This window comes from Ambystoma mexicanum, chromosome 3q, assembly GCF_040938575.1.
Source record: "Ambystoma mexicanum isolate Mex_15411 chromosome 3q, UKY_AmexF1_1, whole genome shotgun sequence".
In the NCBI taxonomy this organism is placed as follows: domain Eukaryota; kingdom Metazoa; phylum Chordata; class Amphibia; order Caudata; family Ambystomatidae; genus Ambystoma; species Ambystoma mexicanum.
In genome coordinates this window covers 1,195,253,705-1,195,280,144 of record NC_090926.1, presented here as the reverse complement: position 1 = coordinate 1,195,280,144, position 26,440 = coordinate 1,195,253,705, and the positions used below count along the sequence as shown (strand labels likewise).

General features: G+C 45.8%; 1 protein-coding gene across 2 annotated transcripts in view; it reads right to left on the bottom strand.

The window, feature by feature from the left end:
• RDH8 (retinol dehydrogenase 8) overlaps window positions 1-26,440 on the bottom strand; it is a 253,867-nt gene that overhangs the window by 37,420 nt on the left and 190,007 nt on the right. For both annotated transcript variants that reach the window (XM_069604042.1, XM_069604044.1), the window contains 2 exons: window positions 17,745-17,838; window positions 13,723-13,906 (listed from right to left, as the gene is read on the bottom strand). In XM_069604042.1, the coding sequence (XP_069460143.1) occupies window positions 13,723-13,906; window positions 17,745-17,838 (278 nt within the window). The remainder of the gene's footprint in view (window positions 1-13,722; window positions 13,907-17,744; window positions 17,839-26,440) is intronic.

Below are 26,440 nucleotides of genomic sequence, written 5' to 3'. Positions count from 1 at the left end.
GGAGCTTCCTCGATAGTTTCGACCTGGGGACCCATAACCACTCTGCCAGCGTCACGTTGTATAGAACGTTGTTGTCAAGGTGGACCCATTGGAGGTCTTTTCTTTCTCGGAGGTGTGGGATTAAGATCCTGAGCTGTGTCGCTTGGTAGTAGCGTTCTATGTCTGGTAAGCCAACCCCGCCTAGCTCTTTTGGTAGTGTTAAGACTTCGTAGGAGATTCTGGGTTTTTTCCCGTTCCACAAGAAGTGTAGGATGGCCTTTTTGACTTGCTTGAAAAAGTGTTCCGGGATTGTGATAGGCAGGACCTGAAAGGGGTAGAGAAATCGTGGAAGGGACACCATTTTGATCGCGTTCAGGCGTCCCATCCAGGATATCGTGAGCGGTTTCCATTTCCTGAGATCATTCTTGAGAGCCTCGAGGAGGTGGGGAAAATTGGCTTCGTAGAGGTCATCTAGATGTCGCGTCAGGTTAATTCCCAAGTATCTCAATGTCGGGCCTCCGACGACCAGCCCGAGTTGTGCAAGGGTGTTCCGGTATTCCGATGATGGTTCGTGGAGTGGGAAAAGAGTAGATTTGGATTTGTTGATTTTAAATCCCGAGAGTGCACCGTACTCTTCTATTAGCTGGATCGCTCTCGGAACGGAGGACATTGGGTTCGACAGGTGAAGCAGAATGTCATCCGCATACAAGGCTAGCTTATATTCTTTACCGCTCACTTGGATTCCCTCCACTGCGGGGTCAGCTCGTAGCATTACGGCGAGAGGTTCCAAGGACAGTGCAAACAGTATCGCCGAAAGGGGGCATCCCTGTCTTGTACCCCTGTTGAGGGGGAACCATCGGGAGAATTGAGCGTTTGCCGAGACCGATGCTCTTGGAGACTTATAGATTGCTTTGATTCCTCGTCGGAGTGTAGGGCCTATGCCTATCTTTTGTAGTGTGGCCTCAAGGAATTGCCAGTCGACTCTATCGAATGCCTTCTCAGCATCAATTGAGAGTAGCGTAGGATTGTTCTGTGAAGTTTGGGCCTCGTGAATTAAGTGTAGGGTTTTCCGGGTGGAGTCTGCTCCTTGCCTGCCCAAAATGAAGCCGACCTGGTCATTGTGGATTATTGCCGGCATATATGACTCCAGCCTTGCAGCCAGGATTCTCGTATAGATTTTGGCGTCAATGTTTAATAGAGATATAGGGCGGTAGGACGCGCACAACTTAGGGTCTTTACCCTCCTTGGGGATGACTGTTATCAGCGCCTCGGAGAAGGAGTCGGGTGCCTCTCCGGAGTATAGGATGTTGTTGAATAGGAGAACCATGAATGGGAGAAGGGCGTCATTAAAAGTTTTATAAAACCCTGCCGTGTATCCGTCGTTTCCGGGGGCTTTCCCTGCTGGGAGTCTTTTGATAGCTTCCTCAATTTCCTCTCCTGTTATGGGGGCTTCTAATGTGAGTGCACTATCCGTTGGGAGGGTGGGCAAGTGCGCTCGCTCAAGGTATTCATTTATGGCTCCTGTATGCAAGGGGGGGCGCGCTGAGTATAATTTTTCGTAAAATTCGGCAAAAGCCTCAGGAACACTGGGCGAAGTTGCCTCGTCAGAAGTCCTTTCTGTTTGAATCGTGGGGACCCATCTCTCTTGGTGTTGGCCTCGTAGCCTTGCGGCAAGGAGGGCGCCCGCTTTGTCCCCGTGTTCATAATGCTTCTGCTTCAGGTGTTGTAGCTTACGCGCTACGCTTCCCGCCTCTAGTTGTCTTAATTCCTCTCTCTTGTCGTTGGCTTCTTTAATCTTTTGTAGTCTATCCTGATCAGCCGTTTGTGCCATGTGGTCCAGTTGTGTGATTTCATTCCGGATCCTGTTCTCAATGAGTTGTCTTTCCCTTTTTTTGGCTGCTCCTTCTCGGATAAGTAGTCCTCTCCAGGTCGCCTTGCCTGCCTCCCAAACTGTGTTCATAGAGACTTCCCCTGTGTTGTTGATCTCAAAGTATCGGGTAATGTCCTGTTCCAATTCCTCGCGAAAAGTGGGATCCTTAAAGAGGGTTTCATTACAGCGCCATTTAGAGGATCTTCGGGGCAGGGCTATTTGGTCGAGGGTGACCGTGACCATATCATGGTCCGACCAGGAGACTGGGTTTATGACAGCTTCAGTCATCGCCGCGATGAGGTCTGTGGTCAGATACACATAGTCTATTCTGGAGAAGGTTGCGTGTGGCGCCGAGAAAAAGGTAAAGCCAGTGCGGTTGGGGTTGGCATGCCTCCATGCGTCGGTGAGGTTATAGGCGGTCATCATGTCTGCGGCCAGTGGGCGTCTGGGATCAACGAGTGGAGATGTAGAGGGGCGACCTGATTGCCTATCTTGGTCCGGGTTCATCCACATGTTCAGATCACCTCCGATAATTACTTCGCCTTCTGCTTCGCACATGATTTTAGGTATTATCCTCTGGAGGAATTGGTCTTGGCCAGTGTTAGGGGCGTATATTGCCACAAGGGTAACAACCGTGCCCTGTATGTTGCCCACCAGGGCTATTGCTCTACCACTGACATCCATCCATGACTTTAAGAGTTCGAATTGGATCTTTCTGTTGATCAGTATGCCAACTCCAGCTTTTTTCAGCGGGCCAGAGGCCCAATATTCCGATCCCAGCTTGGCATAGAGAATCTTCCTCTCTTCCCCTCTGCTATATCGAGTTTCTTGTAAGAAAAGAATGTCCAGTTCAGCCCTCCTGAATTCTCTCAGCGCCAGTGACCTTTTGGTGGGAGAATTAAGGCCCTTAACATTGAGCGTGCCAATTTTGAGCTTACCCTGCATGTCATTTGGTTTATCATGTCTGTGTGTCATCAGTGCATCCGTGGAGTTTCTTCACCTTGTCGTGGAGCCCATTGTACGAAATTGCTATGATGGAAGTAGCTTTGTGTGTGGCACTATCTGACAGAGGCTTTGTCTGAGCCTGTGCCATTCCCCGTTTCCCTCCCCCCTCCCGTTCCCGTAGGGTATCGGACTGCATACCCATCACCCTCTGGATTATCGTGTCGATTTTAAATTTTTCGATGAGGGTTTGTGTCTGTCCGTGGTGGCGTCCGAGTTGGACCGGATTGGAACAACCGGTCTTCATTCGGACCACCAGTGAGGGTCGAAACCGTACGACCCCGTAAACTAATAGTATCAAGCTAATATTTTTGAGCCCCCACCCCCCTGCTCATGAAATCACTTATCAAACAACAGTGTGTCAAACACCAAGGATTCCCACTTCGCGGTAGCATATTGTATGATACATGTGGTCATTGGTTGTGATCAGGTGTGTCATTGGGTCTCCTGTATTTTCTGGAGCCTTTCACTCGTTTTCTTCTCGGGCCCTGCAGCTCCCAGCGTGATCTGTCCTGCGTTAGTGTTCCCTGGGTGCCGCTCTCCGGGGTCTGTTCGAGGAGGTCGGCTATACATTCTCTAATTTCCTCTTCAGAGCGTAGTAGGAACTTTCTGGTTCCATGTTCAAACGCGAGGGAGAAGGGGTATCCCCACCTGTATCTCGTTCCCTGTTCTTTTAGCCATCTCGTGAGGGGGCCGCATAAGCGACGCAATGCCAGTGTCAGTGATGAGAGGTCCTGGAAGATAGTAATCTGGGCCCCTCCTAGGGTAAGAGTGCCTCCAGATCTGGCCTTGGCGAGTATCTTCGTTTTGTCCTGGTACCTATGGAATCTGGCAAGGACCGATCTCGGGCCTCCTGGGGGGCCACCGGCTCTGTGAATTCTCTCGGTCCTGAGTTCATCGATGTCATCGTCCGCGGTCAGGATTTTGATGATGTCGTGTATAGTCTGCTTGAGGTCTTCCTCTGTCTCCCCTTCTTTTTCCGGGATTCCAAAAAACCGTAGGTTATTTCTCCTTTCTCTGTTTTCCAAATCGTCTATCTTCAGGCGAATCTCATCCTCCTTCTTTTCTATGTTTCGTATTCTGAGCTCCATTTGGGCCTCTAGAGTGTCTATAGAGGTTTGGTTCATCTCGACCCCTTCTAGTCTCTCCTCGATGTTGTCTATCCTTTGGGTCATCTTATCCATTTTGCCACCGAGGTTGGCGCCCATGTTTCGGATTTCGGCTAAAAGAGCGGCAATATCACCCTTGGTGGCAGCTGCACTCGTTTCGGTGGTTTCTACCGACATTGTTGATCCAGGGTCGGGAGCCTGAGCTGCTGGCTTGTAGGCGTATTTGGCAAGCTTGTTCGATATGTTCATGGATGGGTGTTCAACGAGGATGCACACGCCCCTGGGTCGGGGGCCTTACCCTCGGAACCAGCGTGTTTAGGCGCTCGTGGGGGGTATCAAGGAGTGTCCGGTTGGTTGTCCTCGTGGCGTGTGTTCCTTTGGCGACGGTGGGAGGAGGCACTCGCCCTGTCTCCAGGGGCTCTACCCTCCACACTGGTTATGTCCTTCGTCGGCTTCAACGTCTTTTCGGAGGGTCTTTGGTGTCGATAGCGTCCCGTGGCTAGGCCCTGATGGAGTTGTGTGGGCGCAGGTCTCAGGGCAGGGATTTAAGGCGCAGATGCTTGGGGGGGGGCCTCGGGTCTCCGTGTAATGCAGTGTTGTCCAATTGCAGGGCCTTTTGTCCTGCCTCCGTTCTGTCGGTGGCCTTTTCGGAAGAGGGCACACGCCCCAAGAGTGGGGGCCCAACCTTCCGCCTCCTCTTTCGTGTGCTTGATTAACTGGTTGCTTGGGGGGAGACCGTAGATAGCTGTTGTGGGCACCAAGAGCACCCGTTGGTTCCTTTCTCGCCTGGTGGTGTGTGGGTCCCCGCGTTGCAATCGGCGGGAGCGATGTTGGGGCTGCGGCACCCCTACCAAGCCAGAGCCTTCGGGCGATTTGCACGCTTCAATTAGAGTGGGGCGCCGTGTGGGGGCAGGCTCTTGGCAGGTCTCCTGGAGTCCTGGTGGCGCGGTTATTCTAGGCCGGGGGGGTAGCGCGGTTATTCTGGGCCGCGGGTGCAGAGCAAGCTCCCGCCGAAGTGGCGTGGAGCCGGGCACCTACCTCCGCGGGAGCGATCCCTTGTGGCGTGGAGCCGGTCGCACGAGGAGTCCGCTCTTCGGGAGCTCGGGGGGGGCAACCTCCACTTGATCCGGAGCGGGCCGTTGCCTCTCTCCCCGAAGCCCTATTTCCGCGCTGGCGTTTCCGCGCCGGCGTTCCTCGATGAAGGCCGGGGGCGGAGTCCAGCGCCGCGGGCCGCGGCCTTCTCCCGTGTCTGTGTCTCCGCCGGCGGGGGGAGGTCGATTCCTTCCGTGGTTTTCTCGTGGACCCCGGGTCCGATTTTGGCCGGGTTTTCGCTCGGGGGGTGGGGGGGTGCTTCTTGCAAATCAGGCTGTCGTTGTTGGGTTCGGGGGGGGCCAAAGTGGGGGCTCAATTCACTTTTGGGGGCCCGTGGGTTAGGAGCTCACACGAAGGATGACATCGTCCGTGCGCCCCCTGGTGGCCTCCCGTTGCTTTTCTTTTAATTAAACAAAATTAGTCAAATAAAAAAAGAAAATATACAGCGTTGAACCCTAGTCTGCCAGAGTTTGAGGCCAAGCATTTAACCACTAAGCCACAATAGCTTGGTGTTTCATGTGGGATACGTTTCATACTTAGCCTATAATTTAATACGTTCAATGATAAAAAGCTAGGTATGAAACTTGTGAAAATCCAAACTATAAAATAATTGTAGCATGATGGTTAAGTGCTCTGTCTCGAACTCTTTAAGGCCAGGGTTCTCTAATAGCAGTGTTCAGCATAAATGAGGTTTTTTTCAAGTTCCTTTTTTCTGGTTTATAAAAATGTGGATGACGTGTTATGAGATATTTTAAGGTAAGAAAACACACAGCATTCAGGACCATGGCCTGTCTGCCATCCATGCATTAACCAGCCCCCTTAAGCCATGTTTCTCTAAGTGTTCTTCTAAGGGTGGTCCATATATTAGGCAACATGGCCTTAGTGGCCTGACCCCTATAACACTTTGAAACTATGCAGAGTTTGTCTCCGTTACTGCATGGATGGGACACCCACTGTTGCTGAAAATATACCTATTTTTTTATCTATTATTGTCTGGGAGACTACAAATACCGGAATGCAATTCAGCAAAATGCAAAACATTTTCTCTGAGTGTAAAACTTTCAAGGACTGACAGTAGCACGGTTTAAAAAAAGAAAATAATTCAGATGCCCATTCGGTCGCCAATCCATGCCGTAACAGGGACTGACCCTGCTTAAATTCAAAGCAGGGCTGACCCTGCTTAGCTTCCAAGCAAGAAAAGGGATGGCCCATTCCTCTAAGTGGTCTTGTAGGTGTGACTCATTTATCATGTAACATGGCCTGAGGAGGCTGGCTCCTTTCTCACTTTGAAGCTAAGCAGAGTTTGTCCTGGTAACTGCATGAATGGGAGACCTGGATAGGAATAGAGTCACTGGCCATAGTAAGTGACTTTTTACCCCTGATGTCACTATTGTTGTAAAAATATCTTTTTAAAAATGTAACTGTGGGTACAGAACTACACATACCTGCGGTTATCTGTAGTCCTTTGTAACCTTGGATATAGCCGCGAATGTCGGCAAAATAGCCAGAATAATAAAAATCTTCCCTGCCCCTCTGGGCCATCACCAAGTGCCCCCCTATCTGTGCCAGCTCCCCCCACTACCCAGGCGGCCTCCTCACCTGCCCCGCCCTCTCCCTTTCACCCCAGAGCACTAGCTGGCTACAGAAAGCTTTGTGTTGCAAACTCGGTCCCTGGACCCCCTCCAACTCCCAAATTTCACTCAGTGCTTTCTAACCAACCCCCACCTCTACCCTGATGGCATTCGCATGTTTTTGAGTTGCAAATAGGTTTTTACTGCGTTTCATTTCTGAAAACCATGATACTGAAATGCACCATGGGAGATGCACGAGTCAACGCTTCATGCCCAAGTTGTCTCCGACCTGGTACAAATCCATTCACTGGTTTAGGCTGTGCGCTTTGGCAAACATTGACCCTTTTGTCTATGGGAAAATAAATGCGAAGTAGGCTTCACCCTGAGTGGGTATCCACCATGCACTGTACAGGCTGCCAATAAGCCCCTATTAACACTTAAAATATAATACTAACCTCCTTCTCTGCTTTTACTATAGCGTTCGTGAGGCCATGCCCCCATTACCCAGAACCAGCATAAATACAACATGTGTACGCATCTGCGTGCGCGCATCTAGCAGAGTGCACTAACGAGTGCTCTTGACTGTTTGCTGAGTGCGGGTAAGGCATAGGTTTTGGCAGGGCACTATATGTGCACGAGTGAAGGGCACTATACTGGGTTTATCAGAGGCTGACCAGCGTTACTCTCTGGTTTGGACGGTTTGCCTTCTCGATATTTTCCCCCATTTCATTTTTTGTAGTCACCTGATAACCAATTCAAACTAAACATCATGGGCCCCAAGCTACACTCACACAACTCAAAAGGAAAGAAGCGAGATCGGAGAGCGACGCCTCCAGGGATCAGATGCAAAAGGAACTTGGGAAATGAGAAACCTGCATCAGAACAACCAAAGATATCATGTTATTAGGCCCAACACCGCATAAGAACATCTCCACGATTGATAAAAATTAATTATTAAACATGTGTCATGAATTCCGGTGACAATCACTGGGAATCACAGCAGCATCTGTATACGTATTGACAGGAAGAAATATGGAACTATTGACAAATATGGATATTATCGGATCCAATATATCTGGGACTGAAATCCCTTTTTAGGTTATCTGAACCCTATACATAGGCTAAGGACATTTGAAGTTCTTTATGAACTAATGTGGACATTTACTGACAGCAGTACATTTCTCAACATATAGGCTCCTCACCAAAGAGTGGTGGATCATACCAACCTACAAATATTTTATTTTTAACTCTGTATTGAAGCAGTGTAATAATGTTATAACGATCTAAGAGCTCTTAGTAATTGGATTATTAATAATCCACTGATGCATTTCAGAAATATTGAGGGCACCAGAATATGAGAGAGACAGACACTGCTTCAACCGAGTGAAGACATAAGAAGCCTGGTCAAAATAAAATGACAATTTGAATTTAATGTAAAATGTAATTTAGTAAGACCACTAGAGATGTACAACATGCTTACTCAAAAACATGATTTTCTGTATGTTTTTTCTGCTCAGAATCAGTCCCTGAAGATGGTCAAGAATGACCGAAATGCATTGGACATAATTTGCAACAGGCCATTTTCTTAACTCTATTTTATTCTGGATTAAAAATGTTCTTGGAAACTTCAGAACTATTTGATGAATTATCATTTTGCCCATATTTACAAGGACTACCATACAAAACATTGGGGAGTAACTTAAGTAGATTTCCACGCAGGTCCTTCCAGCTGTCTGGGACATCACACCCAGACAAACATTTGGTAAATTGAACGCATCATTCCATTGTTCAAATGGGATGTCTTCTGGTGACAGGAACAAATAACTAAAATCAATATAAGATGCATTCGCAAAAACCTTTGTTGAATTAGGCTATGCCCACTCAACCCAACCTGGTTACTAATCGAGACAGCGTCACACAACAAACAGGGAAGAATCATACCAATACGTATGACAGAGATGTCCATGATGAGAAAAAGAGATTAAATGAGGGAATAAGGAGAATAAAACATGCAACAAGTATGGATTGTGACCAGAACGTAAAATGGAAGCCAACCTATGTATGAAATATAAATACTGGCTGAAGGCCCATAAATATGATATTAAAAATGCAAATTGGAGAAAAAAATGTAAGTTATGTAAGACTAATGACTCAAAGAAATGTTGGTATTCGTACAGACAACACCGAATTGAGGATGGTAATATGGACATAAATGTGATACCTGTGGATGAATCAGTAGAGCATGTTAAGCAACTATATTATGTGGAGCATAAGGAGCACTGGTGTTTGGGGTGGCCCTGATTTAATGACATCATACATGCATAAAACCGTGTGACACAGGCTCAGAAGCTGAGAATGCTGGCAAATTATTTGTCCTGTGTGATCCCTGTCTGTTTTGGAAAATAAAGACAGTATATGCGGTGGGGAATCTTTGGTGGGCCCAAGTTTCTCTGCGAACTATCTGTATGAATGCTGTGAGGTCCCATCTGCAAGTCCTTAACAGCAGCTACATCCTTAACTCATTGTAGCATCAAATGTGGCCGGTCAGGTGGCACAGCGAGTAGAGCGCGGTGCAGAGTCTGCTAACGCAGGTTCGAATCCTGGCAGGGCCAAAATCAGCCTTTCATCCTTCCGTGGGTAATAATAAGCAGCGCTCAGATATCTGAGGGTTTGTAGTGCTATATAAATGATAAATTATTATTAATGGTGTTGAGTGAAAAACTCTCATTATAATTTTGGAAAATAAATCAATTTAGAATGATCACTTCAAGATAACTCAGAGTGTTTTTTCTAAATCGAGCCATCATGCTCCTCTGTGCACATAGCTGCATGCAGGGGCTCACAGGTACAGCCGGGCCATAAGAGGGAAGACTGAGGCGTCTCACCTACGTGTTGTGTGTGTGTGTGAGTGTATGTATGTCTGTCTGTGTCTGTATATTTGAGCGTCTGTGGAGCATTAGTGGAGATGTTTTTGGCATGTAAGGGAGGGGTAAGTGTGAATGTGTTTGTGTGATTATGTGTGTATGTGTTAGTGTGTCTGTGGTGGGAGTTGAGAGGGAATGTTTTGGGCGGGAAAGGGATGAAGCCGGAGAAAAAGGGTCTTGGGGGGGTTAAAAACAGTGATTTGGAGGAAATCCCGTGAACAAGGGAGAGGATGTTCTGTGGGCACGTGGGGCTCTCCTTAAAAGGGATATCAAGGGGTGACCCCCACCCCCAGAAATAGTGATCTTTCCACATTTAAATGCCACACATATTCAGCCAAAACATATCAGTCTTTTTGTGTAAGGACTTCAAAAGGCGGAATTCGCACCAGGGGAAGGGCCATTGGCCAATCAAGTGGCTGGAACACCAGTTGAGGATTTACATTCTCCACCTGCTGTGGCGGCCACAGAAGGCCCGTCTGGGATGGCACAGTTATTTGCTTTTTTTATGTGGGAAGGAAAAAGGGAGCCTCTCCCTATTTTCCACCCACTCCTCCAGACCACCCAAACCAAACAAAACCTCTCCCCCACCACCTCCCGACGCACCTACCAGTGGGATCGGAGCACCTCTGCTCCGCTGCACCTCCCGCAACATTCGCCACTATAGAAATGGAAGCTATGGCGGCGGCCATCTTCTTCTTCATTTACCTCCTGTCCCCCCTCAGCAGATTGGCAGTGCAACTGGCTTTTGGGGTGTTGACATGGTCAGTAAGGACTCACAACACTCGCCAAGGCCCTCGCAAATGGCTTGGGCTGGCAGGGCATTACCGGCCATGTCTGCCACCAGCCGGTGCGTGAAAGCCATTTTATCACATGGAATTGTTGAATTCAGCAGACAGGTAAAGAATCATCAGCACCCTGGCTTGGCCCTAATCTACAATCTGTAGGAGAGCGTCTTTCATGTCCACCAAAACTCTGTTCCTCTACCTGGACAAATCCGGATTGGCAATCTCCTAGTATGGAAAACTCCTTGAGGTGGCTTTGAAGCTGGTAAGTGGCTACCGATACACAATCTTCAAAATGAAGGGTGTATTAATTATGGATCGATAGCTAATCCAATATTATTGGTCCAAATTGGGCTTTTTCATAAGAGAAGTAACTCATGCCTACTTAAGGGCCACAGGAACATGGCCTTCACCAAAGGAAGCATTAAAGAATGGAATAATCAGGCGGCTTAGAGATTCGGCACAATCCATAATAATAAAGGATGGGTACGGGTCAATAGTACAGTTGGCAGGCTTCAAAGAGACTAGAAAATATTTGGTTTAAACCCAGAAATAAGGGTTGAAATCGAATAAAGTCTCTATCTTCTGACCCACAATCCGATAAGCTGGTGAGACTACGTTAACTGTAGGCCACTTTTTAGAGGCTCAGGAGGCCTGCAAATAATGAATCATAGATACATTCCTAAGAATCATTTCTCTAAAAGAAAGTTTGAATCTTATTACACCAGGATATGGTTTAAGGTACAAAAAGCAGGATTTTTGAGGCTGTTCAAGATTTTGTAAACTATCTTGTAGAGTGAGAAGCTGTTTCTGTTCGAAGAACAGATAACTGTTTCTTTGCCTTTAGAATGGCATGTTTATAATATGTTCTGGCATTCTTTAATTCACTACTTATATCTTGTAAGGGATTTCTCCAAACATTTTGACTTTCCGCACGTTTATCAGTTGACCAATCAGCACCTTTGCATGATGTCTGTGAACACTACGCAGATCCCTGATTGGCCCAGACACATCTGGCGATATTGAATGAGTAAGTGAGATGGGGAACCTAACTGAGATAGCATTACATTGTTAAACTATTTGTTGGTCATTTTTAAAAAATCTGCTGGACAGATTGCCACCAAATTTACAAAAGTGTATTTTTGAGACCACACTTTGGGCAACCCCTACAACTTCTTCTCCCCCCTTGACTAAACTGCACAAAACGTTGCACAAAGATCCAGAGTCTGTTCGATATTTTTACCTGAAAGGTTTGTGCAGATTCGTCAAAAGGCACCAAAGTTGTAAACAAGGTCCAAAAAGTGCTCTTCCCTTCAGGAAGACAACTTTACCATAAATACAGGGTCCCTATCGCCACCCATGCAGTATGGATGTCTGTGCCTGCACACACCCATCTTTACCCTGAGACCTCACACTTCCTTTTATGAAATTATGTATTGTTTCCATAGCCATCAATGCTCTTCTCATATCAGACAATTGTGTGTCAGATGCACTATGTTTTCCTCATAGCCAAAGATTCATATTGTCCGAATGGGTATATATGCTTAATTGTGGCAAAGATTTTAATGTTAGGATGACCATTGGGAAAAATTAAATGAGGACCAAGCATTATGTTATTAGTGATTCAAGCCGACAACCTTTTTATCAGAGCTATATTTGTGAAATATAGATCTTTAGTCATTAATAAAATGCTCTTTGAATTTAGGCAGTAGTCAGGAACTCTAGTTTGTTATATTTGTCCCCTTCCCTTTACTAAACCTTTAAATGAATACCACCAAGTAATGATAGGAATGTGAAAGTTCAAATAATTAGAATATAAAGTTACACAGTTAATAGGTGATTCCTGTGTATGAGAAAAGGGGAAATTAGCTACTTGCAGAGATGATTGTAATACAATCACTGAAATGTGAACTTTAAAAGAAAAGTAAATAAATGTCAGTGTTTTGGTACGTTTTATTGGTATAAATCAATGTTGTTGTGGTCTGACTCAGAAAACCTCACCAATTACCAACCAATTACATATTTGCTTTTTGTGGAAAACAAATACGTGAAAGAAACCCTAAAGCTACAACCTCATTGAATCCACCCCTCCACCCAGAATATCAATGCCCCCCCACCATTGCTGCTCTACTGGCCACACTATGCATAGAAAGCAAAGACTGCCCTGATTTTAGTAGATTGCAAACTGAACACCATTTCCTCCCCAATCACCCTGCCAGTCACCTGTATCTATGCACTAATTCGACAACAATACATGTTTTGTCGACAGAAGAGGTCTTACATTTAACAGCATGCCTCAGACTTATTAAAATATGGACATCAGCAGATGGTCTTAACCTAAACCCCATCAAGACAGGCGTGATCTTCTTGAACAATTGTGGCCTATGCCCACCGACACAAATACATATTACATAGTACAAAAAGGTCTCACCCCAACTCCTTTTTCCTTTGCCAACTCATGCCAAACGATGTAGCATCAGATGGCATAAGAAAGGGAAGCCCGCTGCCAAGTTCCAATTTTCAAACAATGCACCAAAGACAGGCTACATGCACACATAGATGAATGGACCTGCCCTTATCACAGACCTTCTCCACACTACTCTTGCCCACTGTAACTAGTCCATATGCTGCCACTGGCCTAATCAGTGACACTCTACTACTTGATCATGTCTCCCAAAGATTTAAAGAATTGCAAACAGCCCTCCACTAGCCAGGATTCCGTTCAAAAGCATTAGCATTATCTATATGGCATCCATCAACAAAAACTGACATTCGTTCAAAAAATACACAATGTATAAGGTAGCCCCTCCATACAAAGTTTCAAAAATAGGCTAGACTTGAGAAGATGTAGCAAAGAGGAAGACCTGCAGACAGACATTCTCAGTCTAAGCCACGCAACTTTATAACCAATGCCTACAGTAGCATTCCTTCGATCCTTGGATCCGCCTTACCACTCCCCCCCCCACATTTTCCTTCTTCTAGTCATTGCCAACTTAGAGGTGGTGTACTCTTGTCAATGACAAATATTGAGCAATTGCCTAACTGGTGACTACGTGAACTCCCTTAATTCAGGCCCAAGTGAAAGGTTTGTGGAGTTGCCAGCTTCCTATGGAAGCTAGGCTCACGCTATACAAATCCTTGTAGAGTACTGCTATTAAGCATTTCACAGATGGGCAAAGCACTCATTTACCAACCAATCAGATAGCTTGTCCTTCACTTAAAGAGTCATTTTTGTGCATTGCATGAAGACATCCTAATATATGCAGTCTGGGCTGTTGTGCCCCATTGGTATCTAAGGTCGTGAGGTCCAGGATATTGTCAATAAATTGAAAGCAGTACCTCAGTTTGGAGCGCTTATTGATCAGGTTTCACGTGTGATTTCTGCATGCTCACCTTAGCAACAGCATCAGGGCTCTGTCCCATGGTGACGAAGATCTCATGGGATGCAGGTAGGTAGACTTCTTTAAAGTAACGAATGGTATCTGTATCCGTGCCCGGGAATTCAGAGCGTGACACCTCCTCCATCAGCTTCATCTCAAACTCTGTGTTGACAGGTCCAGGTTCCATCATGGATACACTGGAGCAGAAAGATCCAGAAAGAGTCAGAATGGCTTTCAAAAAGTCTGAATGAGATGCTCTACACTTTATCTTTGAACACTTCAAAACAAGCAAGCAGCTATGGGTCTGTGTTCAAACATTTATTAGCACATTGATGTAATTATTGACCAAACCAGAATGCCCATAATGTAAATTGCTGCTATTGACCTCATTCTAAAACTTCGAACTTCATCAGCAACCTAACAACCGGAATTAGATACACTTTTCTTTTGTTTTGCCACAAAGTGGTAATAGCCTTATATACATTGGGAGGAGTCATTACTGCTTGGGATACCGCTCTTCTCCAGCTTCATCTTATACATACACGCACATCGGCTCCTAGGTCTCCAAGTCTTAATTATTTGCTTTCTAAGGCTCTCAATAACTCTACTGTGGATCCAAGCAAAGCCAACTCAGCAATTTTTAAACTAGAGTTATATATGGTAATGAATTCCCACATTCATTCAAACACCTGATGATTTGCATACCAGAATATTCATTGAGTAAATAAGTAATGAAAGATTATTTTGTTAAGGTTTGGCAATATTCTGTAACTGATAGATGATGGAAAAAACATGATAACACAAGCCAATGAAACCTGAGGACTAAACATCAATAAAAAGACGACAACGTTCTGCATTCTCTTAATTAAGTTTGCGTGGGTGGTGATTATATTTATGTATTTATTTCATTTATTAATATTTGTATTCAGTTCTGAAATAACTTTAAAAAAAATCTAATTACCATTATTATCCATTTCATACATGTTTTGACATGTTAAAATACACCTCCTAAAGAGAACCTACAAACCAATCAAATGTCAGCCAATTTAAAAATTCAAAACACATGTCAAATTTCATCTCTTAAATTCAGTATCCCACTGCTTTCCAATGAATTAATATCCTAAAAAGCCATAGAAACACTTAAGTTACAATTCATATAAAACACCATATTATAATCCACTTAATTTGGTTAAATATCAAATTATCAGGTCATCAAAATTTTCAACACTCCCGCGACCTCTTCAACCATTAACCCACCACAACGTTTCTCACTTGTCACTTCGCTATTTTCAAATGTTTTTCCACCCAATGCCATACCGAATAAAGTGCAATGCGAAGTGAATCCAATTCAGAGTTCAAACAATATGTCCACAACGTCTCTGACTTAATCGTTTTATAGTTATGTACACATTTGTTGGCGATTATAGCTCTGGGAAAGAGTGCAATCAGAGAGAATATGGAAGACTGTAAGACAGGTAGGTACAGGAGAGTGCCTCTTGTAGCATCAGTAATGCTTAATAGAGAGAACAGATTCCCTGGTGACCGTCTCATCAAACTCTACGATAGCAGCTGAAGAAGTACATCATTCAGGATTTCACCATTAACTACAATTAAAACAGACAATCACAACTGATACCAAAACATTGAACACAAACACAGCAAGTGGGGTATCACTAAACAGTTCAAATCTCCCTTACTAGACAACCCCCACCGTATTACTCAACTGAACCTACCCATCAGTGCCTCTATTTGGGTTTCACTAATGTGCCGCCTATCTAAAAGGGGGGACAGTAAAGAAGGAAACTTTCCCTTACTGCAACTCTAACATGCGTACTGTTAGGCCACTTACCTGGGGGGAGACGAGACGCTCCCGGTCCTGGCGGATCTATCCGAGGTTTCGGTTAGCAGGGAGAGGAGTCTCCCGGCGCCCGAATCCTCGGATAGTATCCGCTGCGTGCATGCGCCACAGACCGCGGAGTCCAACGGCTTGTGCTTCAAGCCTCGTTGTCGCTCCGGGGTTACGGGCTGCGCATGTGCAAGGCGGCCTGCGTTTCACGCCTCGGCTTCATGCCGAGGGATGTAAATAGCGGCTGTGTCGGGAAACGAATCGCGTCTTAACGCGGTTCGTTCCTGACCAACCGTTGCAGCGCCTACCTTCTGTTTTGCTACAGTTTTGCCTCCAGCCTGGGTTCCTGTTCTTGGTCCTTTTCCTGCTTGCCTTCCTGGGTCCGGTCCACATTGGCTCTCCCGGATTCCAGCCCTCTTTGGGTTATTTGAGAGCCTTTCCTTGCTGCCTACCAGGAATCAGTCTCTCTTGCCTTTTGGACTCACCCTGCATTCGCTCACCCCTTGGTTTCTAAAACTTTCCTGCTACCATCGGCAAGCCATCTATACCCAGATCTCCTGCCTACTGGGTTTCCTTTTTCTCTCTGTGGTACCTTGCCCCTTCATGTTATCCAACCTATTGGTTGTCACCGCTCCCAGAAGAATCGGTGCACTTACCTGGTACCTTTAGCCAGTGATCAGTCCTTCAGCCTGGCCTCTCCAGTACAGACATCATCCAAGAGTCCCACCACTACAGGTGCTGTCCGACCCAGGGACACACACCATAACACGTACTTAAAGAATTAAACCCTCATTTGGTGTGGTAAGGCAACTAAATGTATTCCTCCTTACCGAACTCCCAAAGAGGAAGTGCAAACTAAAAACACAAAAATAGATTCAGAGCTAATATATCTCCTATTGTGTGTGCAGACAGCGAGCCGGCTGCACAATCTCCCTTGGTAAAGGCATTACATTTAACCACCAAGGTTGACCAGTTTCAGCGGTATATAGTTCATTGCTTTCTTCAGGACCTGAACAGCCCTATCAGGGCATTGTATTCCTCTTGAGGCGACACCAAACTGTAATCTGGTAGCCTGCTATCATGTGCTTTGTTTCTACACGCTCACTATTGTCAGAGAGACTGTAACAAATCACCCTTGGTTCTCTACAGACTTGAAATCTGAAGTCATTGAAACTGTAAGTGCAAAGTAATCATATACCTTGGTTTTAAGATGTGCATCAGTAGATGTGCTAACTTCACCCATAAATAGCTGCTGAAAAAGTAAGCATTCAATTGCATTTAATAATATAGGGAGGATGTCCTATCTTTGAGGTGTAATTCTCTCCAGTATATCTGCAGTAGATGTTCAGCACTGCAAATTTATTAGCTTGTATAGTGGTTATAATCTGGGACTGGTTAGATCGGGTAGAGCAATCGGGTTGGACATCAAGGACCTGCTTAATGGTGCCACAGTAACTGGATTCTGCACATATGAGACAACCCTGACTTTTTTCTCCAACAATAAGGGTTATGGCCATTCTTCCAGACAGATTTGTGTTAGGGTTGTAGCAAAGGAAAGGGTGAACAGAGTCACGTGCTGCTAGTTAGCAAGAGGGCCTGGAGTTTCTGGGATGATGTGTTGGACAGAGTGGCTTTGATGGTTACTGACCCCCTAAAGAGCTCTACTTTTACCCAAGGGATTGGCCACAGGGTCTAATTGGCACTGATGGTGGTGACAAAGCGAGTACTGAGGGTCTTGAAGAAAAGAAAGAAGCCCTTGGTAGAGGATTGGTTATTGGACCTACAGTTTCTTTCTAGATATGAGAAGGTGATGTTCTGGAGAGGGTCAGGGAAGATCAGTATCTGGAAACAAGAACCTCCTTTAATGGTCTGTATATTTAGCTGGTCAATATGGATTATGCTGAAACTTATAGAACACACCCAATCCAGTCTGTTATTTTATGTTAGTCTGACATGTATATACCTTGGTGCCTTAAATTATTTTCTCTTTTTTTATATTGTTTCTTTTTTTATAGTTTTTCCTTTTTTGTGTAGTGGGTGTCTGGATGCCCTTGGTGCTGTAAGTCACCAGAGGGGGTAAAATCTTATATGTACATAGAGGTACTGTTGTTTGCTTTACTATTAGACATTTTAGGCTGTGAGTCATTTGTGCTGGAGTATAAGGTGATAAAAAAACAAATTCTACTTACAATACATTAAACTTTAGAAGCTGGACTGCCAGGCTCTCACAAAATCCTTCCATCGCAAACTTAGAGGCCGCGTAGACATCATTAAAAACAACACCTGGAACAAAAAGGAAAGGTGAACCCTAGACAATTATTATGCACCTTGTTTTCTCTTTCTGAAAAGCATGCTGCGATATGATGTCTACTTCAAAAGGTTTAGGTCAGAAAGAGCCACTGCTACATCAGCTCCATGACCTGCAGGGCACGTGCGTCACCAAACCACTAGTGGAGAGATCCCACACTTCATCGATCGAGGAGTGAAACAACAGACTCTATTGCTTCTCCTGTTGATCACATTACCTCCATTGCCTACTTCGGCCTACTGTTTATTAAATACAAAGTAAATTTCTCATATGTATCATATAGCAACAATCAGACAGATCTGGGATACACCTACCATATAACTCATAGGATATCGCTGATCGCTGGATTCCTCCCTTTTTTGTCTCAAATGTAGCAACCATACTAAACTTCTACGGAGAAGTGAACAACACAGAAGGCAGTATGTGACAGAAACATGTGTGCTCACACTTTTGAAATACTCTGACATCTTCTGGAAACATTGTGACTCATTTGTGGTTTAACCAAATATCTTTTGAACCTCAGTTCAATCCTGCTCCAAAGGTGGAGTCTGTCTGAAATTGCTAGGCCTCCCCCGCTCTGCACGGTGGCACAAGGTCCCCTAGGCGTGTCCCTGCCTAATCAGGTATTATCAGTAAGTTGAAGCTTTGTTTTCTAGGTGCAGTGAGTGAAGGGTCTATATCTGGACACTCACACACCACTCATGGAGAGTTAACATCTCAATCCCTTTTTATTTAGATAGAATTGTGAAGATTAACCAGGAGTCCCACTTAGAGTATGAAATTTACCATGCATATCACTAGATAGAATAGTGAAGATTAGAAATGCGTCACATTAGATAGAACTGTGTAGATTAGCCACATAGAAGAACTTAGAGAGTAGCCAATGCACTAGCCACCACACTCCTGCTCCCTTCAACAAACCACCCAAATATAATACACACCCACTGGGCTAACCAACCTATACACAAATACACACCCAAAACAAGTAACTCACACTTACAACAAGCAACCTCGGAAACTGGACCTTACCCATACACATGCAACAAGCCAGTGCACACAACTTTAAATACCAGCCAATCTACACATACAAAACAGGGTGGTCGGTCAAAAAACCGGAAAAAAAATCTCGAATTACAAAAATCTCGAAAAAAAAAAAATCTCGAATTATTTATTTATTTATTTATATGTATTCGTGGGTTCAGGTAAATATAAAAAAAGGGTAAAATAAAAAAAAAATGAAAAAAGGGGGTTTGGGGGGGAACCCCCCATTTCGAAATAAAAACGTATTAAAAGAAAATTAGAGATTTTTTTTTCAAGATTTTCAATTCAAGATTTTTTTTTTCGAGATTTTTTTATTCGGTTTTTTGACTATAAACCACAAAACAGACACACCCCAACAGAACAGACAGTCACATAGAAAACAACCCAGGCGTTGGCCCTTACCTGTACGGATACAACAAACCAGTGCACACAACCAACCATCCGCAAGCCAACACACACAGACGCCAGTTTCTCCTCGTTCTGGAACTATTCTATCACTCTACCCTCACTAACCAAACCCATCCTCTTTCTTGCAGAGCCACCTGGAGACTGCACCTGGCTGGTAGTGGGGCACGGTATAAATCAACATAACATAACATAACATAACATAACATAACATAACATAACATAACATAACATAACATAACATGTGTTTGCCATTATTGGATGGGAGCATACTTTTGAAAATCTGTGCAAAGCTGTATCAAAGTACACCTCTTGTAAAAAGAAGAGTTCTGTGAGATAGCCTGTAGAGCTGGAATTCTTACTCTTGTGTTACCAATCCTTTACCATCTCTGATTGCAGCACTCAAATGCAAGGTTCATTTGGATTTATATAAGGTGCAAACGTTGATATGGGAGATTTATTTGTATATGTTATTTTTGTATTTTATTTGTGATTTATACAGCATCAGACATGTGATACAAGTCACTTCATTGTGCTATGAGAAGGGGAAGGGAAAGTGAGCTGTAGGAAGATAAGTAAACAGAAAGGAAGGCAAAGGACAGTAAGCAACTTCATTACAGAATGCCAGTACAACACGGTATAGACATTATTGTGCAACCAATTGCTTAACTTCAAAAGAGGTTGTTATCCAAGTGCTACAGGCCAAGTTATATCCGCAAACATAAGCTTAGAGCTCGCATTACCCCTGTTTAGAAATCCCTCCACTGGCTCCCAGTTGATGCACAGATCCAAGCTCTCTTCATCCTTTATTGGACCTAACGGGGCTCAGGCTCTGCATACCACTGAGGCGATATGCCCTGAGGTGGTGCCCCTTTGGGTAATGGCCTGCCTCCCAAGTTAAGGGCCCCAGCAAAGCGAGGGTCCCTTAATAAGGGTGACAGGCCGGGGTGGCAGGCCGTTACCCAGAGTTTGGGCTCAGCCACTGGCCCGACACTGTGCAGCCCTGTTTGACAGGCAGTCCGATTTCTATGTTGATGACATTGGACGTCATCAACATTGAAAACAGGCATCCTGATGAACAGGACTGCACAGTGCCAGACCGCGCGTATGGTAAGTTTCTTTTTTATTTAAAAAAACAAAACACATTCTTAGCACCCACATAGGAAAACTACTACACTGGTGCTAAAAGAAGAACTGGGAGTGGGGAAGAGAAGGGAGCACCGGCTGCCCGGGCAGCTTGGAATGCGGGCTTGAACCATACAGTACCACCCACATTCTGAGCCTCCTGATTGGCAGGTGCCCCTGTGCAGGGTGCCAATGGTGTAAAGTGACCAGGCACTGCTGCACTAGCCTTTTCAGCTCTTTATGTACATAGCCATTGTATTTCAATGTTATTGGATTTATGTAGCACTTTTGACAACGCGCTTTACATGACTAACAGTAAAATTGATGATCATAACTATTTGGAGTCAGACAATAGATTTTCTGGGAAATCCTAGGCAGAAGCCATTATAATTAACGAGTTTGGTTATGTTCAAGGCCTGCATTCATTGAGTTGTGCTGCGGGGAGGGAGAACTTTTGAAAGGTGAGGTTGGTGGTGACTGAATTTATTCAAGGAGAAAGGTTGGTGAGGGAATCGAAGATGATACCCAGGATATTATGTATTCACTGATTTGGGTGGCCCGAATTACGTGTCAAGCCATTTCAGAGGTTGGAAATTCCCAAGTGAAGGATCTGAGTTTTTCCCTTGTTGGGGCATAATGAATCGGCAAGTAGCTAAAATTGAGTGGTTGATGGACAGCTAGTAATGAGGACTCTTTGGAAATTGCGGTCAGATTGTTTGAACATGATTTCGGTATCATCAGCATACAATTGGAAGGATGTGGAAAAAGTTTTAATGTTGTCCGCTATAGGTCATAGGTAAACATTAAATAACCATTATGAGATGAGAGAGGTTATTCTTTTAGTGTGCTGGAGCTTGTCCATGAGAACATTATCATCAACTGATCCACTCATAGATGGAAGAGCATGCAAGGTTGATTGGTGTCTGGTTCCTCCTTAAAGTATATTAGAGTGGACTCTGTGCTCCAGGATGGGGTGAAACTGAATTGTTTGTCCTAGAATTTGTCTTCTGTTTCAGTGAAGACTTGAATTTGTGAGGTGAATAATCTCTCCAGGATCTCCCGCATAAGGGGTGTGTGATTAGTTAATTCTAATGAATTCCATCCTCCCAGAGATGACTAATTTCATAACTATCATCGCGAGGTAAAGTCTGGATTTGGAAAACTTTTCAACCACCTGGGGGTGCATTGTGGCTCCATGTCAGCTCTGAGAGGCGTTGTTAGTGCCGATGACTCTAGATGTGACGTCTTGGGTGGTACATATGGAGCCACCTGGGGCCCATGAACCCAGCTGAATATTTTCTGCATGCTCAGCAAGTGGCTTCAAGAACTCTGTTACTTGAAATTGCCACCGAAAGCATCGGCATTAAACCCTGAAATGATTGCTGGAAACTGATAGCAGTTCCAAATACACCCCGGCACTGTGTTTACTGCCTGGGAGCGGATCATGACACCACATGCACCTCCTGTCAGTCCATGCATCTAAGGAAAATGTGTGGCAAAGGCTGTTATTGCATTGCACAAGGCCGGAAAGACCCTGAGTAAGTTCCTGGCCTCTTTAGTGCCTTCAACTCCTAATAACTCTTATAAATGTAGGGGGCTGTCAGAGAACTATGAGAGCCAACAAGAAGAATGTCCCACAACCAAAGCTCCTCATCCCCGAAGCATCATTCTTTTGCATCCTCCTCGAAAAGAACATCCATCTCCTCTTCTTGGGAGTCAGAGGAATCACAACCTACTCTTGTCCAAGTACTGCTACTGCTTGCCTCCTCTGCAGCAGAGCAATGGCAGCAATTCAGACAGTAAATGCTTGTTGTTATCTCCAAGGATGTAATGCCAGTGAAAGACCCTTGGCTCACTGGGCCCTATAAGGCCAGTAGTTGACCTTCAGGACCATGCAACCTCATGCTGTAAATTTTACTCTGGGATCAAGGCCAGATGTGCCCACTTCCCTGCCATGCCGCACGGTCCCTCTTTCCAGTGCTGCAGCCATACCATTGATACTCAGAGGTTAAACACAGCTTGCAGGAGCCAGTCTCAAGCCATATTTAATCAGATCTCTGAGGATGAAGGGTACCTGGCTCCTTTGAGCCTGGAGCCTTTGGAAGAGAGTGAGTAAGGGGACTTCTCTGAGTAATTTTTAAATAGTATGAGGATCTTGTTTTCTTGCCCACTGAATTTCAGGAGCAGTGGTCTAAATGTATGCATGTCTAGTGAGTGTCCCTTTCAAAAACACTGTTGCAAAGACTGTGGAGTGTGGGTATTTTGACCACTTTCATGGCAAAATAATATCATTACTTGATGAACAATTAGGAACATGGTCCATCCTTCAGACTCACTCTCTCAGACTCTGTACTTTCTCTGTGGAGAAACTGTCGACAAGGAACTGGCAAAAAAGCACACGGGGTAGCTTTCAATCCATGGTTACTCCCCCTACTCTGGAGAGCCTGATGATTCACGCTTTCACTGCCGTTGAAAAGACTGCTGCTTTCCAAGCCTCCCTGTGGACATGATGCCCTAGCCAATAAAATTTTCCTTCTGGTACTTTGTTCATTTGGGCTGTAAATTCTTCTTACTGTTCCCATGTAGTTAGGAATATGGCTGTAAACATGCCCCCCAATGTGCCCGGATGATGGCAAAAGGTATTTTATAGCGGCTCTTGGACAAGTCAGACTGCCCGGCTAGATCCATGGGAATATGCGCAGTGGTAGGTAGGCTCTCATGGATGGGAACCTCTGGGTTTCCTCCAGACCTCCAATCAAGTTGATGGATGTGTTTTTTAATTGGGCCCATTCACTCTGTCTTGCAGTCTACACAGATGTCTCAGGCTCCTTCCAGTTGACCTGACAGAGAAGTCTTTCTGCCAATAAACCTGATGAGAAAGGAAATACATCCTCTCACTGGTTCATTGGACAAAATACCAGTGAAGTGCACCATTGCTTCGTAACAGGAGCAGAAATGGAAAACAGTACAGAAATTTAGCAAAACACATGTAATGCCTTTGTGCCGTACCACCCCACTCTAGGCAGCCGCTTTTGACTTGTGTACGCCTCTCTGAGATCCTCTTTCATGAACAAGATGGCTTGATGGATTTGGCCAAGGAGGACAGAGATGTGAAGCATGGCTTACCGTTTTTTTTTACTGTGATCTGGTTTATCCTACGCTAATCTATGCACTGCTGCGGGTCTCCTTCCTTCTTCAGCACAAAAGAACAGAGGGCTGTTTGTCGTAGAAGATAAGAACGGCATGAAGCCATTCTGGAGAGCGGCTTCTAAGTGATCCTTCAGTTCTAGATCTTCCTGTTTAGTCAAGGGGTACACTTTGCTCTTAGCTATTGGAGCATTGGGTAGGAAATTATTTTTTATTTATTATTTGAATTTTAATCAAAAAGATTTTTTTGATTTTTACAAGACTCTTCGAATCTGAGGATCTGCTAAACTAAGAGTGTCTCAATGTATCTTATATCATTAAAATTCTTTGTGTTCTCTCATCTCGCTCTTCAACTGGCGTGTGTTGGTCAGAGTTTATCGGACCTAGGATGGCCCTCTAAGTATGAGAGTCTTCCCCGTCCTGGACACCTGGTGTTGCAATCACCTCTGTCGTAAAATGGTTAATCATTTTGAAGGCTAATTCTATTAGCTTCACCATTGTCATTGTCCATCTCGTTGTCTCTCCCGAAATTAACCTGTTCCACACTGCATCTTCATCTAGCGTTACTGCCCCTTGTAAGCGAGATTGAAGATATATGTCTCTGTTTTGTTGTGTCTTTGGGCACAGAAACACTAGCAGGCTAATTCATAGAATCCAGCGCACAAGTAGCGCACGCGGCTGGCGCACAGCGTGCGCCTGCGATAGTCCGCGCCAGGCACGTGCGCTAAAACAGATTTCCGCGCACAGCGTATTCATGGATTTCAAGCTCCCAAACCAGCCGTGGCGCAGAGAATCGCAGCGAGCCTGCAGCAGCGCCAGTAACGCCCCCAAGAACGCCCTCGCGCAAGGAAAAGCCATCAAAATCGCTAAATCATCGCTAAGGGCTGCGCTAACCCTGGACCACTTCACAGGGCAGGCAAACAAGGAAAGCAAAGCGGGCAATCTTCAAATCATGAGTACGCGGGAAGTACTACACGCGACTAGGCAGGGAACGTGAATTACAGGGGTACGCGGGAATCACCACACGCGAACAGCCAGGGTGCGTGTATTACAGGGGTACGCGTGAAGTAGAACACGCGATAGGCCAGGGAACGTGTATTACAGGGGTACGCGGGAATCACCACACGCGAACAGCCAGGGTACGTGTATTACAGGGGTACGCGTGAAGTAGAACACGCGATAGGCCAGGGAACGTGTATTACAGGGGTACGCGGGAATCATCACACGCGAACAGCCAGGGTGCGTGTATTACAGGGGTAGCGGGAAGTCCAACACGCGATTGGCCAGGGTACGTGTATTACAGGGGTACGCGTGAAGTAGAACACGCGATAGGCCAGGGAACGTGTATTACAGGGGTACGCGGGAATTATCACACGCGAACAGCCAGGGTGCGTGTATCACAGGGGTAGCGGGAAGTCCAACACGCGATTGGCCAGGGTACGTGTATTACAGGGGTACATGGGGTACGCGTGAAGTAGAACACGCGATAGGCCAGGGAACGTGTATGACAGGGGTACGCGGGAATTATCACACGCGAACAGCCAGGGTGCGTATATTACAGGGGTAGCGGGAAGTTCAACACGCGATTGGCCAGGGAACGTGTATTACAGGGGGACGCGTGAAGTAGAACACGCGATAGGCCAGGGAACGTGTATCACAGGGGTACGCGGGAATTATCACACGCGAATAGGCTGGGTGGGCCCTCACAGGTGTACCCTGTACACCCTCCACGGCCCCTGCAGGCAGCCCACAAAACAGTGGACTACCCTGCACACCTGATCATGTCCCCCTGCACCCCCATCCACCAGGGGCACCCTCCACCAGGCCCCCACCCATGTCTCCCACCACCCCCACCCCCCAGCAGTGCAGGGGCACCTGCCATCAGGCCCCCACCCATGTCTCCCACCACCCCCACCCCCCATCCACCAGGGGCACCCTCCACCAGGCCCCCACCCATGTCTCCCACCACCCCCACCCACCAGCACTGTGGGGCACGTGGCCAGCAGGCAGTCAGGCAGCAGCAGATGGCAGGTGGGAGCGTGCTCAGGGCTCTGGGGGACTTTAATTTGGCCTCCTGGCCAGGAGCGTGGTCTTTCGTGTTTGAACGCGTGGACAGCCTGATAGGGAGTGATTTTGCACGTGAAAACCCCACACTCAGCGAATCGCGCGAAAAGCCGTCCCCAGCATATGTGCGTCAATAGTTACCTGCACGTGCAGTGTCAAAGCGTGTGATTGGTGAAAAAGGATCTACACGCAGGAGTGACAAAGCGTGTGATTGGTGAAAAGTGAGCTACACGCAGGAGTGTCAAAGCGTGTGATTGGTGAAAAAGGATCCACACGCAGGAGTGACAAAGCGTGTGATTGGTGAAAAGTGAGCTACACGCAGGAGTGTCAAAGCGTGTGATTGGTGAAAAAGGATCCACACGCAGAAGTGACAAAGCGTGTGATTGGTGAACATGGGCCAAGCACGTACACGCCGTAAGTGACGCTGTACGTGTGGGCCTGTATAAAAGGTAGTGTTGAACACCATTTCCTTGTACGTGCTTTTCGTGGAGAGCGAGTGGGTGAATTCTGTACTTCTTGTCGTTTCACACGCGATTGACTTCACGGCGTTTCCAGTTCGTACTCCCTGTTACCTCTGACAGCTTTTTCTCTTTTTCCTCTAGTACTGGTTTACCTGGGCCTGTTCCCTCAAACAGTGTCCCCTTCTACTGTTGTCCTGTCTCCTCAGACAGCGTACACATCTTCTTTTGGCGGGGGTGTTGCCAACCAAACGCGCTCATTTTTCACGCTCTTTTACCTGGCAGACGGTGAGTCACGCACGTATCAAACTTCTGTGCTTGCCCCGTGTGTAGCCTA